Source organism: Lissotriton vulgaris, chromosome 11 (assembly GCF_964263255.1).
Source record: "Lissotriton vulgaris chromosome 11, aLisVul1.2, whole genome shotgun sequence".
Lineage (NCBI taxonomy): Eukaryota > Metazoa > Chordata > Amphibia > Caudata > Salamandridae > Lissotriton > Lissotriton vulgaris.
The window spans coordinates 424412254-424431563 of record NC_141699.1 but is presented as its reverse complement, the minus strand read 5'-3'; the positions used below and the strand labels follow the sequence as shown (position 1 = coordinate 424431563).

At 47.2% G+C, this 19310-nt stretch overlaps 1 protein-coding gene across 4 annotated transcripts in view; it reads left to right on the top strand.

The window, feature by feature from the left end:
• Positions 1 to 19310, top strand: part of ARHGAP25 (Rho GTPase activating protein 25) — a 342160-nt gene that overhangs the window by 271843 nt on the left and 51007 nt on the right. For 2 of the 4 annotated variants that reach the window (XM_086943505.1, XM_086943506.1), the window contains exons 5-6: positions 12049 to 12256; positions 18839 to 18971. In XM_086943505.1, coding sequence (XP_086799631.1) covers positions 12049 to 12256; positions 18839 to 18971 — 341 coding nt within the window. Of the gene's footprint in view, positions 1 to 10019; positions 10439 to 12048; positions 12257 to 18838; positions 18972 to 19310 lie in introns of those variants that run through there. The other 2 variants (XM_086943508.1, XM_086943507.1) reach the window with 2 other exon arrangements.

The window sequence follows — 19310 nt, the reverse complement described above, 5'->3', positions numbered from 1 at the left end:
GGTGCTCAGCGCTCTCCGGCACGGAGGCAGGGGGCGTGCAGTCACGCTTCTCAGGAGGGCATTTCTTAAAGTGTGAAGCGTTCCGAGTGACCCGCCTGTTCTCTGACTCTGCAGTCACCATTGTGCCTTTCTGCTGCACCACTGTAAGAGGTTCGTTTCTGAAGCGACAGTCAGTTTTCTGGCGCTGTTCTTGTTTGACAAGGACTCTGTCGCCCTCCTTGAGAGAAGGGGATCGGGCCCTCCGTTTAAGATCCGCATGTTCCTTCATCTTCTCCTTGTGATATCGATCTGTTGCAGCCATGTCTTCGATCTGATGGTCTGAGAGGGGCTTCTTCAGTGCACCTTCCCAGGTTGGGATCCGAGTTCTGGGTGTCCTCCCGAGCATGAGAGTGGCAGGGCAGACACCCGTCGTGGAGTGGGGAGTGGTCCGGTATGCACAGAGGACTTCATTTAATGCTGCTTGCAGGTCCCTTTTTTCAGCCGTGGCCCGTTGGAAGGTTTTCTTGATGGTGGACATGAAGCGTTCGACAGTTCCATTGGCTTGTGGCCAGAGCGGGGTGACCCTGCGGTGTTGGAAGTCCATCTGTTTCGCGAAGTCACTGAATTCGTGCCCGTTGAACGGGGGCCCATTGTCCGTTTTGATGATTCTGGGAACACCCCAGGTTGCGAAGACTTCCTCCAGCACTTTCAGGGTACAGGCGGCATTGGTGGACGGGATGAATTGAGCCACTGGAAACCGTGAATATTCATCTACAATGGCGATCACATATTTCCCTGACTGCAGGGGCCCGTAGAAATCCATTGCAACTTCCTGCCATACACCATCAGGTAGCGGGGTCATTTGGAGCGGTGCTGGTGGCGTGCTGGGACCAGTTAGCTGACAGGGATGACAGTCCTTAAGAGTGGCTTCGACTATCTGGTCTAGCGCAGGAAACCAGACGCGCTCTCGGAGCGCTCTCTTGGTGGAGACGACCCCACGATGACCTTCGTGAGCTAGATCAACTACGCCTTGTCTGAGGGTGGCCGGGATAACTATGCGGTGGTCTCTTAGAAGAAGGCCATCTTCAGTGATTGAAAGTTCATCAGCAACGTGTCGGAACGCTTGGAGTTCACTTCTGACCTCGGAGTTTTCTTCGTCATCTTGCGGATGATGTCTCCACCTGTTGGACAGTATTCGCTTCATCACGATCTGCAGGACGGCGTCTTTGTTGGTTGCTTCGCGGATGGTGTCCATTGGTATGGCTGGAGGGCGAGCGTGGTTTGAGACGAAGTGGATGTATTCTTCGGCTATGGATGAAGTCGGTGCTGGAAAGTCTCGGGGGTGGCGAGACATGTAGTCAGCAGGGTTGTCGCCCTTCCCCGGTTTGTGAATGATTGTAAAGGTGTATTCCTGCAGCCGGAGGCCCCACCGCTCAATCCTGGGGGGCATCTTGCTCTTCGGGTTACCGTATATTGTCACGAGTGCCTGATGGTCGGTAATGAGCGTGAAGTGCTTCCCGTAGATGAAGATGTGGAAGTGCTCACACGCCCATACGACCGCCAGGCTCTCCTTCTCAGGCTGAGAGTACTTCCTTTCCGGGTCCGTGAGGCTGCGGCTGGCGTAGGCGATTATTCTCCGTTGGTCAGAATCGTCGTCATATTGAGCCAGGATTGCACCCAGGCCTACAGGACTGGCGTCTACGGTGATCTCTGTTTTGCGTTTGGGGTTGAAGTAGGACAGACAGTCGGATGATTCAACTGCCCGTTTAATGTCTCTGAAGGCACGCTCACAGTCTGAGGTCCACTCAAAGGGCTGGTTGGATTTCGTGAGGAGTCTCAGGGGATGACTTATTGTGGCGTAGTCACGGATGTAACGAGCACAGTAGCTCGCCATCCCAAGGAAGGAGCGCAGATCGTTTACATCCTCAGGGCTCTTGGTATTGTTGAGCACAGCCACCTTGTCGGGATCCGGTTTCATGCCGTTGGATGAGAAAATGTGTCCAAAGAATTTCAGTGTCGATTGGTGAAATTCGCACTTGTCCTTATTGAGGGTCAGGTTTGCGTCTAGCAGGGCCCTGCAGACGCGGTCGAGGGCGATGTCGTGCTCTCGAAGATTTGCACCATACACCAGAATGTCATCGCTGTAGTTGAGAGAATTTGGAATGTGGTGGATGATAAGTCGAATTGTCTCTTGGAAAATTTCAGCTGCTGAGGACACACCAAAACTGAGGCGTTTGTATCGGAAGAGGCCGAGGTGTGTGGCGAACGTGGTGATGGAGCGAGAGTCGTCATCTAACTCGAGCTGGTGATATCCCTTGTTGAGGTCTAGCTTGGAAAAGACCGTGGCTCCATTGAGGGCTGTAATCATATCACTTAGGTGTGGGCCGGGGTGTCTCTCCCTTTCGATTGCTGTATTCGGGAGGCGCATGTCTACGCCTAGGCGGACTTTCTCGGGGGTCCCTTTTTTTGGCACGACAACCACCGGGGACACCCAGGGGGTGGGTCCTTCGGTGCGTTCTATGATGTCGGCATCCAGAAGGTCTTGCAGTTCTTGGGCCACTGCGGCTTGCAGGTGAAACGGCACTCGCCGTGGATGTTGAGCGACGGGCTTGATTCGCTCGTTGATATGCAGGTGTACTTGTCGGCCTTTTAGTTTGCCCAAGCCCTTGAAGAGGGCAGGGTACTTCACGACATAGTTGGAGCTGTCGTTTATGTTGAAGAGAATGTGAACAAGGCGTAGGCGCTCAGCAGTCGGAAGACTTAGTAGGCAGTCGGCGTCTGGTCCCTTGATAACGTGAATGACGGCGGGAATGGTGATATCGCCGTGAGTGAGGGTGGTGTCGAACTTCCCCAGGCATGGGAGTGGTTTCCTCGCCATCCATGTGTATACTCGAACGGGTGCAAAGCGCAGGTGAGGCTTGGGAACCATGCGCTCGTGCTCAGCAACAGATATGTAATTGAGAGAGGCACCGCTGTCCATGACGAACTTCGCTGCATGATTGCCCACCATGATGTCAAGCCGGGGGTAGCGTTTGAGCTGGTCGTTGTCAGCGATGTTGACATACTCGGTGGTGTAGCCCGATCTCCTGGAGGAGGAGGATCTGGATTCTCTCGAAGGGGATCGGCGATCCCATCTGGACCGTCTGGACTCGCGACTAGAGTGAGATGACGCTGGGGAGTGAGCAGGCTCATCCTGAACGGCTCTGGCGTGGTGCCGCTTGGTTTCTGTTCTTGAAGATCTCGGCTGGCTGGTGCGTCGATCAGCACCGCTACGTTGTTCTCGGTGATACTCGCTACACATGACCTCAAAGTGGTTGGATCTGCCGCACTTTCGACAGCGTTGGCCCATGGCAGGGCACGAGTCAATGTGGGGGTAATCATACCCGCACCGGTAGCATCGTCTGGTGCGTTCGGGTCGTCGGTCTCTCCTCTCTGAGTCTCTGGGCCGGTAATCCGTCCGGCGCCTAGGTGAGAATTTGGGTCGGCGTGATCGGTCTCGTGGGTTGCCTCGGTAGGCCTGTCGGCCGTGTCGGCGGTCGGAGACGCGGTTGGCATGTTCTCGGCTGGTGCTGGGTTTAACTTCGATTTCTGCTGCATTTTCTTCAGCTTGATCATATATGCGTGAGTTCTCCTCGATTTCTGCCAGCTCTTGTGGCTTCCTCAGTAGTCTTCGTCTCAGCGACTCTGAATGGCATCCCGAGATAATTTGAGACTTGATGGCCGCGTCTGGGGAGAAGTTTGCGAAGTCGCAGTACTGGGACTGACGCCTTAGCCGGTGTATGAAAGACGTTAGTGGCTCATCTTTGTCCTGGTGCTGTTGGTGAAACTTGTGTCTCTCATAATCAACGTTTCGTTTGTGCAAGAAACGGTTGTTCAGTATGTCCTTCACCTTGACATAGGTGTCGCCATCAGTGGTCGGGATCTCTCGCACTATCTTGCTGATCTCGCGCCCTCCTAGATTGCGGAGAGTAATTATTTTGTCTTCGTCTGACTCGATCCTGGAGCCCTTGACATAGTCTTCAAAATCCTCCAACCACTCCTGCCACTTGAGGCCCATGCTGCTCCCAGTCGTGACTGTTAGGGGTTCTGGCGCTCGCAGATGCGTGCCCTTGATCTCCTTTCCAGCGGGAGCATCCTGCGCGCGATTGTTGGACATCCTGAGGAGGTGAGTTCACTCCTGACTCTTGACTCTGGGCACAGGGGCGGGCGTCCGCTCCCTTCACTTCTGGTGTTTGTCGGTAAATTTGTAGATGCCAATGCTTGTTCGTTGCGCCTTGATGCTGTTTCTTTGCCAATGCTTGTTTGTTGCTGTGCTCCACGAGCACTGTTCGCTAGTTGGTGGCGCTTGATAGTGTCCTTTTGGTGTTGCCAGGGCTTGTTTAAAGAGTCTGCCTGACTCAAAGATGGCCGCCCTCCGTTTTCACAGGGCTTGTCCCTAGAGTTGCCTGACCTTGTAATGGCCGCCTCCTCTGTCACACCACGAGGTTCCTCTCCCTCTCCGGGCATACACATTCAGTATTGGGGGACTCACAGTGGAGCTGGGCCGACCTCCGCTTTCCCAGCGCGTTCAGGTAGGGACTGCTTGTCCAGCGCTGGTCTCGCGTGTTGCCCGCTGCCTGTCTTGCTTTTGGCTGTCCCTGGTCGGGTTAGCGCTGGCTTCTGTGTGGGGCAGCGCGTGTCTGGGGCTCTCCTTTCGCCTCCTCTCGCCTGCGCAGCACATCAGGCTCACCTGGGCAGCATCGGAGGGGTCTCCGGTCCCTTGTCGGCGTTGGCGCGCTGTGCGCTCGTCAGCGCGTCTAGCGCGGTCGGTGTTTGGCGCTCTTCTTTCGGCGCCCTTTTCTGCCGTTTTCATGCGCTCCGATTCAGCGCTTCTAGGACACCTCAGCGCTCGCTCGCTGTGTTCCTTCTCGACCCTCGTCCACTCGTGAGGGGAGATCCGGCCACTCCTGGGGGGCTCGCTACCGGCGCCGCAGGGGCCACGTTGCAGCGGAGTGCGCTCCACGCTGCAGGACGGGGCACTCGTGAGGTGGGGGTTTCTTTGTATCCCACCCTCGTCGCCAGCTGTCGTGTCCCAACCCACATATGCACGTGGACACCGACTTGTAATTAGGAGCTCTTTATTATTACCTCTTGCTTGGTCCCCGTCCCTACTCTAACTGCCCTTTCCTGTCCCTGACCCCACCTCTTCCCTTCAGCCCACCTAGCTCCTCCCACCCCAACTACTAGACCGTCAACAATACACGGAGGAAGAGAAAGAAGGAAAAACCATCTCAAAGGGAAAAAGCAGAAGCCTGCATGAGTGAGATAAATGGGATGGGAGTATTTGGTAGGGGATTAAAAAGGAATAAAGTGAATTCAAGACTACAGAGCCTTGGTACTCGGTGTGCTGACATTTAATAGCATGGGCTGCTGGTTGCTGAGCAGATCTACGGGCGTTGGCACTCATTCTTTTATAAACTAAGCACTGCCTACCCCCACCCCATGGTTTTCATCATAATCGAAGCAGATGCAAGGCTCAATTACAGTTTGCACAAAGCAACACGACAAGAGAGATAAAGTGGTCATGCTGAGGAAACTATGATCGATTAATCCTCTGAAAAGCAGAGATAATGGTACAGTTCCTGCAATAATAGTTAATACTGCTTTTCACAGCAGTGCTATTTCTCTGGTACTCGAATGCTTTTGTGAAAATTAAGTTCTAAAGGGAATTTTCCATTCTTGTTATTTTTACTGGAAGATTCTTTGCTGGAGACAATAATAAATGTTAGACTATTGGCAGTCATAATCCCTTTGGTTGAGAACATTTTTCTGGAAATGTTATGAAAGGATAAATATTTTAGTATGCTTTTGTGAAAGTGTTACAAACAATATCATTTTAAACGAGGCCCTTATGGTTTGTTGTGCACTATTTTCATTTAAGCAGTTTCTGGTATCCAGTGCTTAATTAGAAAAAAGTCCCCAGTAACAGTTTTCTTTCCTTAAAAACTGTACCACAATTGGCACAACTTCAGCCACCATATAAGCCCCCAGTAATTGGTACCCCTGATACCTAGGGCATTGGAACTGAAGAGATTTCGCAAGGGCTGCAGCACAAATTGTGCCACCCTAGGGACCCCTCACGAAGATCATGCAAACTGCCTTTGCAGGCTGTATGTCTTGGTGCATCAAAACTGAAGAGTCGACATGGCACGCATCCCTGTGTGCCATGCCCCCAGACACTGCATGAGGTATAGGTAAGCCACCCCTACTGCAGGCCTTACAGCCCTATGGCAGGGTGCTCTGTATCCCATGTGTAGACATGTGAGCATAAACAGATATGACCCTGCAATATCTAAGCCTTTTCTTGGATATTGTAGTTGCACAGGGAAGCCATAGAGAGTGCATAGGCTGGACACCCATCACAATGAGTTCCTCAGCTCCATTATGGCTTCACTTTACCCTAAGATGTTTGGTACCAAACATCTTGTCTAATAAATCCTCACTGATGCCAGTGTTGGATTTATTATTAAATGCACACAGACCTGTCCCCAGAAAATCTACCAAACACTGGTGCGGTCTCTGACTATTCTTAGCCAGTCAGCCACAACCAGACATGTTTCTGACCTCATGGGGTGAGAGCCTGTGCTCTCAGAGGCCGGGAACAATGCCTGCTGCTCTGGGCTGAGGTGCTTCACACCTCCTCCAGGCCAGAATGGTATTCCACGGCGTGAAGCTTCAAATTCAATGCCAACTTTAAAATGAAGCCTAGGCATCTCCAGATAGTGGAGGATGTAAACCCTCTGTCCTGCTCCCCTTACGGCAGGAGGACAGGAAGTGGGCCCACATTCAGCAAGCACCACCACTATGGGGGGCAGGTAATGTAGACCCCACTTTTTAGTTTCCTTCACCTTGTTTGAGAGGGAATTAGCCAATTGGGGTCAGTTTTGCGCCCACTCTCTAAAGGAAGTGGTCACATAGAGGGTGTTGACACCCTAAAGATAGGTAGCCCATTGGCTACAACCTGTCTCCCTCTGTAACGTCCCTCAATGTAGTATTTAGGTGGCACCCCTGGACCCTGAACTTTAGATTTGAGGGATCTAAGAAGACAATGGACGAATAGGAGCTGCTGACCTGAGAACAGAGGACCTGCTGCATCATTTTGGCATGAAATCCTGGATGCTGCCTCAAGGACATGACCATCATAGTGTGCTGTGTTGTCCTGCTGCTGTGAGGACTCCAAGAACCCCGGAGCACCTGCAGCCCTTTGACAATTACCAGAGGACTCCCTTGGAGTAGAGGAACTACTTCCCTGCATTCCACAGGCACCTATCCCGCAGAGTCCTGTTTACTGACTTGCGGCTCCCTCACAACTGGGATGCAGCAACCAAGCCAGAAGTACACCAGTTCCAGAGGATCAGTTCTGCCCCCCCCGTCTCCCCCCCCCCACCGAGTGAGAGGACAGCAAGTCCTACCAGAGCTGTGCCATAGCAATACTCGAAGTACCGGATCACTTGCAATTGACACTGTGACGAAGAGTCTAATCTGGACTCCAACTGCCGGGCCCAGGAAGCAAGCACCCATCGAGGGATGTCGAGGCCACTGAGACCCACTTCATAAGTGGCCCAGCTGTCCAGAAATCGATGCTGCAACCTGCCCGCCCCTGACCGCGCAGACCATCTCAACACACAGAGCCCGGCTGACCTATCTTCTCTGCACCCAGCCCTCCCAGTCTCAGAACTGATAAACCAGCTGTGCACCTGTGGTCCTGGGGCCGTTGCAACCTGATCCCTTATTTGGGGCCCCCTGTACTTTCCTGTAAGTCCCCCTGTGCTGCCTATTTTTAGGTGTCCCCTCTTCTTTGTAGCGCACCAGCTACCAACAACCTCAGCACCCTGCTCCTGACGAATCTGGGATGCTCCCAATGATCCACAGGTGAAACATTGGACCTGGTCTTGCTACTCACCTAAATCCAGAAGCTGAACCCCGAGAACCAACTTCACAATTTACTATCTATTTTTCTCCATAGACTTCTATTGTGCATAAATTGCACACAATGGTGTTATTTTCCAAACTTTGAAAATTCTAAACTTTAAAAGTAATTACCTGTGAATGAAGCTCTAGATCTTAAAAATTATATAAAAATCAGTGTTGTTTTTGCAAATTGGTCTTGGATTTATTCTTGAGTATGTGTCTCATTTATTGCCTCTGTGAGTACAACTAATTCTAAGCACTGCCCTCTTATAAGCCTAACTGCTCGCTCATAAGACCCCAAATCGAGCTATCTACGTTTGCCTCTGTGTACCAATCCGGAACCCACAGGACTCTCTGCCCAGTGTACTTTGTTTTATTACACCACACAAAGATATGAGAGCCAGCTTCCAACAATTATCTTCCTACATTCTCCTTTTTCTGTCTTTTTTGCTCTGAGTCAAAGTTTGCTGATGCTGAATTATTTCCTGGTGCCTGTGCCTACCACCTACAACTAAGGCACCTGCCCAAATTAAGCAGCAGTGATGATTGGGCTGCAAATGTGCTTTATAAAAATATAAAAACTCACAATTGTTTCCCACTCATGGTGCAGTATCACGCTGATGTGTTATAAATTTGTGTCTTTGGTTGACACCTCCTGAAACATATGACATCTCAGGATAGACTCTTCACAATCAGAAAAAGTCTAAGACAATGAAACTACCCATAAGCAGGTCCACTGGAATAATGTGATTGTGAGGCTGTGGCGATTTTTGCATAATTATATATTTGCCACATTTGAAGGTTTTAACAAAAACAATTGTTTATTTTATTTTATTTTTATTTTATTTGTAAAGTTTAATATAGCGCTGGCTAGACCCGTAGGTATCAGAGCGCTTTACATGAGGATCAGCTAGTTAAAGATTACATAATTACTTCAGTTACAGATTCCAAGTATAGACATAAGAGAAAGATAGAGGGAGGAAAACATAATGGGGAGGCGAGGAAAACAATGTCAGATGTCCAGCTGGGTAGGTAGGAAAGTGCTATTTTTTGCATGGTTACCCTCTAACATTTTGCCAGATACAGGATACCAACTTGACTGAAGGTTCCCCCTGGGTCCCCTGCCAATCAGGCTCCCTAGGCCAGAGTGCTTTCCTAAAGCTGTACCATTGTCTCCACAATTGGCACACCTCTGGGCCATATGTAAGTCCATTGTAAAAGGTACATCTGCTACAAAGGGCCTTGTGACCAGAAAGGGCCTCTGGAGGCTGCAGCATGTATTGTGCCACCCTCAGCGACCACTCACCTTAACACCTACACACTGCCATTGCAGGCTGCATGTTTTGGTGCAAACCAAACTGAAGTCGCCATGGCACACATCCCTGTGTGCCATGTCCACCACCCCTGCCTGTGGCATGGGTAAGTCACCCCTCTAGGAGGCCTAACAGCGCTAAAGGCAGAGTGAACCATACCATAGGTGAGGGTATAGCGGCATGAGCAATATGCCCCTACAGTGTCTGTGCAATTCAGATATTTTAAGTGCAGTGAAACCATTCTCAGTACATGGGCTGTGAGTTTGTCAGCACAAAACAAACGGTTCAAACTTTACTAAACACGCAGCGACACGTATTTCCTCACAGTGGCTGGCCCTTTGCAAAGGCTGACTAGTCACCTTTCTGTAGCCTATTGCTGTGTTTTGGTGTGAAGCTGCTGCTAATCATTTGCAACTAATGCCCAGACAGTATTAACACGTTAAAAAAAGGAAAAAAAGGAAGTCATATTATCCCAAAATTCTGCATAAATTGCCTTTTCTTACTGCATAATATACTCAGCCCTGCCGCATAATTTGGCCCTCCCCTGCCGCATAATTCCAGTGGCCCTGCCGAAAGTCCCTGGGCATTTTTACTTTAAGTTAGTCCAATCGGAGGTTTCCCAATCGAGAGACTTTGCTTTACAATTCATATATAAAACACCTTCATTTATAATGAAAAATCAATAGCAGACAGAGAGCTTTGCCTGGCAGAGGCATGGACTTTGAGGCCTTCCGGGCATTAACTGAACGGGAACTTCGGCTTAGCTGGTGGAAAAATGCCATTTCTTTTTATTGCTGGCAGTGACAGACAGGTTGGTGCTTATTACTGGTAAGACAAAGGGAGCCTATTGTCGAGAAGGGCAGGCGCGGGCTCGTCTTGTGATGCCCGCGAGAGTGTTTGGAGCGCCCAATGAGAGATGACGTTCACTTCGAGAGCATGAGCAAGGGCTGGCGGGCAGGCATGCCCTCCTCTGGTGCTGCCCTGCGCCCTGCTTGCCGACCCTCTGCCGGCCGCCGCGCGTGCCATGCCTGAAAGGACAGGCAACTCCAACTGCCAACGCGGCTGGTGCTGCACGCGGGGCTGGGAGCTGCGCTTCCTGCAGCTGCAGTGTAAGCGGAAGAAGATATTCACACGGAGGAAAGGTACTGTGACGTCAATGGCAGCTCAAAATGTAGGCGAGGTGGAACCTAACATTTGTGAGTAGTGAGTATATACCACGCTTGCATTATATGTCCATTGACATTGTTTTACGTCTGGGCTAGGTAGGAACAGCTCTAGCTATTTCAACTTATTCTTAAATAGAAAAAAATCATGAATTAAAACACTTACGTATATACATGTATCGACGGGCTTTGGGTCAGCCTTCGTCATCCATTCATCGGTTAAATGTCATTCGCATGTTTCTTCCGCGCACCCCAGTTTACATCATGAGGCAGACCACATCCGCTACTGGCTCTATTGCTGTGCTCCTGGTGATATTCACTATTTACCTGATCACAGGTGTACAGCCACCTAAAAAGAAGAGTGGAAATTTGCTGGACCCATACTTTACTTTGTGAATGTTTTTACTTTCGATTCTTGTCCATTTATTTTCCTCTTTTTTCAGTCATCATTGTGTGTTGAAACACTAACTGAAAGCCAATAATGTATTTTCTTTGACTCACTTTGAATCTTATTTTTCTGTAATGAGCATTAAAACTCGCATGTTTCTACACCTATTCTTATGACCTCTGCCTCCTAGGAAATAGATGTACTGGTCTATTAAAGTTATAATCGCTGGATCTTTTATTTTTAAGTGTTTTTTTTTACTGCACGTTTAAGACCACCATGTTTTATTTAACTTTTTTCTTCTCTTTATGTTTGTGGTATATGCTTGCAGTGAAAAAATAATAACAAAATGTATTGCATCAGATTGCCACGGCCAGACTATACCAATGTGTGTTTGTAAATATAGCTTAAAAACAGATGTACCCACTTGATGAGATCTTCTAAATACGACAGATGCTATATATTATGAATGGAGATATATGTGTGAGTGCAAAGCAAATAATGTTTCGTTAATACTCTGTAATAATTTATCTGGACATGTTTTAGTTCTCCTTCCTAATGATTAAACAGGAAAAGTATTTGAAGAAACAGTTTACAAATGACAAGGGACCCGTTGTAAAGTACACATGGTGGAGACATTGCCCTTACACCATGTTTCAGATGTTGTTCAGTTTGGTAGGCAGAGGGGAGAGTGTGAGATAGAGTTAGGCTGGAAACCAATCCTAGCTAAAATCTTCAAACCAACCCCATGTTACATCAAGCCAGCCAGCTAGCCTGGTCCTCCCATTGATTTGTGTAGCGCAGAGGTTGTTGGGAGGCATTTATCCCTTTAAATACATTGGTAAAAAGGTCTAAATGGCGCATTACACAGCAACAGTTTTTAAGCATATTGGCTTAAACGCCATAGGATTTACAGGGAGTTCTGAAGGGAACCAACGAGAAATTGCAGTACTACACTGTCTTCCATTATAATCAGGAACAATACAATGACATTTGAAAACTCTCATATTTGTTGAGTTTCAACACATAATTGAGTATAGTAATTGATAAAAAAAGAACACCATCTATTACAAACAAAAAGCAATATACTGAAAACATAAAACATATGTTCGGCGAATCGTCCTAATGTGCTCTAAACGTTTGTCAGTAGATATCAAGAAAATGATTAGTAAAATGTATTCTTTATTCTGTTTGCATCCAGTTTGTATCCACAAATGGCATGGCACACTCACGCTACTCTCTTTCTCTTTTTGCATAGTTGTCTTCGGTCAGAGGCTATCTGACACAGTGGCCTATGAACAGAAGTACGGGCAACACTATGTCCCTATTCTTATGGAGAAATGTGCTGACTTCCTCCGGGAAAATGGATTAAACGAGGAGGGAATCTTTCGACTTCCGGGACAGGACAACCTGGTCAAGCAGCTGCGGAATGCCTTTGATGCAGGGGAGCGCCCGTCTTTCGACAAGTATGCTTCTTCTTGAGTTTTTCACGTTTCAGGATTACTTAGTGAATGTTTGGGAGATTATAGGGGTTAGGCACCAAGATCTATGGTGCGAGGCCTGGCTTTTGTTCTGTACTGAACCGAGCCCAAGTGTTCTTGTGGTTGGGTTCAGAGCCAAAGGCCAAGCCCTTCACCCAGAATCTGCTAAACATGGTTGGAGGGCGTGTGTCACTGTGTTGTGCAAGATCAGGCCTGATGTATTATCTGGCTGAAGGCCAGGCCCTCCATTTAGAGTTTGTTGCACATGTGCCCATGATATTGACAGTGGTTTAGTTGCGGCAGTCTCTGGTGCACAAACTGGCATATGGACAGGCTATGTGCCAACACTCATCCAGTCCAACCCAGCGCTGCTGTGCACTTCCTTTGGCCATGCACAGCCGGCTCGGGGTGCAAAAACTGACCTGTGGTCTGGATTTGCTCCATGTTCTCTTCTCACCAAACAAGTTTGGACTAAATTTATCAATGTGCAGAAAACTCTGGGCATATGTAAAGCCCCTGTCCAACCCAATCCTGATACGCAGGCCTTCAGCATTGTGTAGCAGCCTGTTGGCACAGGGCATAGCCTATGGGTTCAGTCCCACCCATCTAGCAGCACTGTGAGTTTACCCTTGTGCAGTGTGCTCTGATTCCTGGCTCCCACCCCACTGAACCAGGTGTGCATTGTCTTCAGCAGTGTTCAGCAGGATCGGGGCTGGCCATGCCAAAGAACCACCTATGCACAGTTTTTTCAAGAGAGCACCAGAAACAAGAACAGGCCTACAGCCAGGCCCTACACCAGTGCATGTCTAACCCAACCCAGTAGGTCATGGCCTTCAGACATACACAGCAGTTTCTGGTCACCCATTGCAATGCAGATATACTGCCCATAGATGTATAAACAAGGGTTGAGCATAGTGTCTGGCCTTCAGCTGGACCCTGTGCTAAACCCACTTGTGATGATCTTAAGCCAGTGTACAATAACCAAAAGTGCGGGAGAGGATAGACACCCAAGCAGCTCCTCCTAACTCAACATATAGATCACAACTTGTGCTTGAGTAGCAAATAACCTATGCAGCAATTCACTGAAAAAGTCACCAGAGGGGATCAAGCACGCTATTTGAAAGGTCATCTCACCCACAACTTCTGCATGCTTCACCCAAGTAGGAAAATACTGCCCTGGTGGACTCAGCCTGATAGGGAGTTCTTAGATGTGATTTGTCAGGATAATAGTAAGGGTCCAGGTGAAAAGTAAAAAAGTCCTAATGGTATACCTAAAGGGTTTCCTTTTAATTACGGATACCCCTAGCATGCTTAAAAGCTGGTGTAAGTAGGTAAATGGTGAGGAACAGCGGTTCACCTTTGCACACATAGTTGCCAACATGTTTCAGCTAGTGTCTAGGCATATACAGATCAACTGTCCTCTTCAGGACTTGGGAACTCCCTGCCTAACTAGTGTATACATCCCATGAATGTTACTATAAAGGGGAACTCTTGTCAGACCTATATCTCTTTTGAATGGCCTCCTAAGGGCTCAAATAGAAGACGGATCCCCCACACATATATCATGCACAGCAAATTATTCAAAAATATTGTTTTTATTTATTTATATATAAGAATTTTTTTCTTTTTCTTGATATAAAGTAATTTCCTGTAATGTTTTGTTCTTAAGGTTGAGGTCATGTGCAGTGAATGGCCCCTACCCAGCTGGTTTCACGCCTCTCCTCTATGGCACTTTCTGTTAGATCTCGATCCAGTACTTAACTCCTCTGCAGACATTGGCACACTCATTCAGTCCATGCTAGAGATCTCTATAACAGTCGTACCAAAAGAGGGAAGAGCAACCGGCTCTGTGGCTTGTATAGACCAATTTTGCTTATCAACATTGACACAAGGCGCTTCACTGGCATCATAGCATCTTGGCTAAACACATATAAGGTCAGTATGATAGACTCGCAACAGGCAGGCTTGATTCCCTATAGAAACTGTGGGGACAACACCAAATGAATACTCCACCTCATAGACAAGGTACAGAGTTACCAGGGTTAGGCAATACTATTGACACTAAACGCTCACTAAGAAATTGTTCGATAGAGTTCACTGTCCTTACCTCCTCAGCACCATGAAACACTTTGTCATTGGAAGCAAGTTTTGACACTGGAGAATGTGTGGTTACAAAAAGCCCAGAGCCTCTGTGAGGGTGAATGGGATCTCATCAACCCCCTTTCCCATATGCAAAGCAACACTGTAGGGATGCCTACTGTCCCTACTCCTATCTGCATTCCACATGGAGCCCTTGGCCCAACGAATCTGCACTGACCCAAACATTAGAGGGATATGCTTTGGAGGTACAGCACTTACCATTAGCGTTTATGCAGACAACGTAATTGTGGCATTATCAGACTCCCACGGACCCCCTCCTAGCCTTAATCAAGGAGGTACAGAGCCTCAGTTAGGTGTCAGGATTCAAAGTTATCCTAGCAAAACCCCAGATTCTAAATCTAAAACTCTTCCAGGTCCACAAAGATCAACTAAGATCATGCTACCTAATATCCTCAACAGAGTGGTCCATGTGAGTACAGCTCTCCCCAACAGCATCCAAAACGTCAGAGATCAACTATCACATGCTCCTTAAACAAGTACCCATTGGTCTGTGCACCTGGAGGCGATATTGCCTATCCTGGCTGGGTGCATTGCTGCCCTTAAAAAGACTATCCTACCTAAGGTCCCGTTCATATTCCAGGCTCTGCCTCTGTCGACCTCCCCATAATATGTTGCAAGCACTACAGGCAGAGTTGAACAGGTTTATTTGGAATGGTAGTAGGGCGTGCAGGAACCGCCTTCTCACACACAGACTGCTTTCAGAGGGAGGCTTGTGAGACCACAGTGTCACATATTACTTCTGGTGAACCAGCTCAGATTCCTTTTGGAGTGGGGCTGAGAAGCCTCAGAGAAATACTGGTCCTTCATGAACCATGTGGTTGTAGGGATTCACATATGGAAGGAACCATGGCTGCCTCACAAGCATAGACCACAGAACCTATGTACCTCCTCTATAACTAAAATCACTCAGTCGGTCAGGGACATTGTGGCAATGTGCAAAGTCCACATGACCTTCCTGTCACCAATGACCCCCATCTTCACCAACCCTGATTTCTTCCCAAGCTTGAATGCGGATCACTCTTTCCAATGAACTAGGGGCTACAAACGGTTAGGCTGCATGTTCAACATAGATGAGGTTATCCCTTTTGACAGCCTTAAAAAAGATTATGAGCTTCTTGAAACAGAAAGACTAATGTCCATGCACATCCGACACTGGGCGACATACCCAACGGTCAAAACACAGCGAGTAGGCATCCAACCTCTTGGTCCTTGACGAAAGATAAAGGCAAATGTCACACAGCAAAGGTCTACGATCTCCTAGCACAGCCACCACTTGAGGGTAAAACCGTGAGGCAAGCTCGGGTGTACAAAAGAGGAGGGAAAGTTTTTTTATTCTTTTCACTTATCCAGCTTTTGCTCTCACTAAGGACTTTCTGTAAGGCCGTTATGGGTCTACTGACGCCAAAGAATATAAGCTAGACCTGGTGTCATTGATGTAAGATTGTACAAATTCTGGCTAGTACTGGAAGAGGTTAAAGAGGCGAGATTTTAGCTTGATTCTCTCTTTAACAGCAGTAATCATTCCATTCATTTTATTTGGGGTGTATCAAAGTTTGGAGCTGAGAATAACTCCCTGCTTGAATACCGAACTGGTCATGGCCCTATACAGGAGGAACTAGTCAAATTGTATCATTCCAGGACTTTTTAAATCCAAATGCTTAAAACTATGTTATATGTGGGACCACATTCTAATCTAACAACATGATTGATTATTGTGAACAAAAAAAGATATAGTATTACAGCGCTGGATGATCAAGAGCTTCATTGTTCATATTCACTAACAAGCAGCTTGGCTGACTTCCTATGTCCTTAGATATTTAGCCAGTTCTGGTAACAGCTGAATATCTGCAGGTGCCCTTCCTCCTTCCATATCTTCCTTTCATAAGGCAACGCTCCTGTAGGAACTTGCCAGGGTTGAATGTAAGGCCAACACTGTTCACATCTGGATCAGCTTGCCACTGGTGTGCCAAGTCTGCTCTGTCTCTGTGTTTCCTCAGTACCCGCTCTCCTGGCAGGTCATAAGTGGTGCACAGTTGCATGTCAGCACCTGACTGCAAGTGGAGAGCAGATTCTCTGGGAGGCATTATTAGAATTTACTAGCACTCATCTGGCCAGGTACATCCGTCATCTTATATGCTTTGTATATGCTTTATGCCCTAATAATAGTGAGCTCAATTACCACTATATGAACAGCCCAACTGCAGGACCACCTACTTACAAAAAAAAAGTAATGATTTTATGTTACAAATGCGTGCCACATCCTCTCATTTTTTATATATTATTTAATAAGAAATTACCCTTTTTAAGGAAAAACAAGGTGGTACTTATTCAGCTACCTCCCTCTTCTCCAGTCCAAGTACAAGTCTCTGTAACCCGGCTACTAAGACTGAATTTTGTGGAGCTAGGCAGCCTTAAGAACATATATTTAGCTCTTTCCATTTTCTCTTTCAAACCTCCCTTACCCTAGAAAATTGTAGAGACCAGGGTAGCAAGAAAACATGAGGACTTTGTGGAACAAAACATGAAACCTCACCACCATGAGACAGGGTCCATGGGAGTCAGTATTCAGACCCATGAGAGTAGGTGATGTGGCAATATGCAGGACCTCTTTACCAGTGTGGAGGAGAGACATAAAGAAACCATCATTACGCCTGCATTTTCTGTAGTATATGACACAACAGAATATTATATTAGAACAGGAAGACTGAGGTATTGGACAGGATTAGCCAAGCAAACAGGGTTGGATCATTTACATCTTCAAGTTTGCCACTTGGACCCTTTCTATCACCCCTACTTTTAAAAATCATTCAAAAACAAGGACTGGAATTTAAGTTATTACACAGAATATACAAGTTATAACCGGCGGGAGAATAAAGCTGGACACAGCTGTCACTGGATGTAAGAGAGCTCTCTCTCTACCAGTTGCACTAAAAACATTTGAGTACTGAGATGCTCTGAAGGCACTACTGCCCCAGTCAAAAGGTCCCTGATACCCTGCCATTTGGGACTTGTGCTAGTTTGAACCAATTAAGTATGAAACCTGGATGGTATTTTCAAAACATATTTCTTCACCTTTTGCATGTTAATATTGTTGTCAAGAGACCCAATCTTTAGCCTTGATTGCATTGTACAACTCTATCACTTACCTAACTAAATCATAGGGTGGACATGACCAGCTTCCCAGTCAGTGTACACTGAGACTATCTCAAAGCAATGTGCACTGGTTTCCTGAAGACGGCACATGATATGTTCAGTGAAAGAACAGGCCTTGAATTAGGAGCCCTCACACAGCAAAGCTTGTGAGACCATAGCCCAGAACAATTCAAACACAATCTAAAATATTGCCATAAAACCACAGTACATACTGATTATAGAACACCCACAGTATAGGGCAGTGACACATAAACGTTCTGTACTTACCAAAGGTATGACAGAGACATTTGTGAACACAAGAACACCACAGCTTCTAAACTGCTTATGAACTGACTGCTGTGGGTGCAAAATCAGACATCCAACCTAAAACAAAATGTGCCTTAGCAAACCTACCCTAAAGGCATGTCACTGGTTCTCAGTGGAAGGCACCATCAAAATTCACAGTCAAATGCTTCATGGACAAGATTTTCATCCACAGCTTAATTCTCCTACCAGAAACGTTCACACATTGATTTCACAGATCATATTCTAACAGAAGTACAATTGGAATATATATGTGTTCACCTCCTAATGAATATAGGGTCTCAGACTATGGAACTCAATCAGTGCATTTTTGGGGCCATTGAATCACTGAAACGTATGGGGATCCCAGAGTCCCACCCAAAAGCTGATGCTTCAGATGTTGCCCTTTCACCACCGGTGATTTAATACTCCAAGCAGAGACTCAACTTAGTTGGACGTGAGTCCAAGAGTCTAGAGACCTCCCATGACTGTCAAGAGAGATGCCAAAGTTAGGGCTTTAAGCAGGTTCAACCCTGGTCCTTTGTTTCTGAAGAAAGGTTCTCATACAGAACACATACAGAACAGGCCTTTGTATCACCCTCTTCATCCTGTCTCCAAATTCGAACTCGTGTGACAGCTCTGACAGGGAACCAGTTCTAACCATGCTGGATATTCAAGGGATACAGCAGGCCCACCGGCCTAGGAGGATAGGTCACATGATATGGCCAAGGACTGCAGGTTGGACTGTTTACTTCAATCATATTGCTTCTGTCCCATATAAGCTATAAACCAGTTGGCTCAATATCAGCTGTGGTCGACACTATTCCCTCAGTACAAACCTGGGGGGCAAGACCTAGATTCTGGCATGTAAAAAGTAGTTGAACTCGGTACTATTTGTGCTTATTTTACCTGTACTACCTCTCTTACCCCATCCCTTACTATTTTGTAATGCTTTCTCTACTTGTCATGTAGAGACACTGATGTGCACACTGTGGCGTCTCTGTTCAAATTGTTTCTGCGCGAGCTTCCTGAGCCTGTCATTCCCTGGTCACAGTACGAGGACTTCCTGTCATGTGGTCAACTTATGAACACCGATGAAGATAAGGTACAAATATTTCTCTTTTCCAATTATCTCAGTGCCTACCTTTCCATCAACTGCAGATTTTGGGACAACTTGTGTCACTAACACAGAGTCAGACCCGAGTTGTTTCATTGTATGGTCGGAACAGAATTCGAATTTAGAATCACTCACGGGCCTGCTAGTGCCTAGGATTGGTTGGTGATATCACATGCTTACAAATGGACCTTGATTCCTGTGGCACTTCGTTGTCAGGCCTACATACCTTTGCCACCATAGTAGAATGGAGCTGTAAAGAAATGCCTTCCAAGCATCATCAGTTTTCAAGCTCTTAATAGTCAGTCAATGATGAGAGGGTTGAAATAG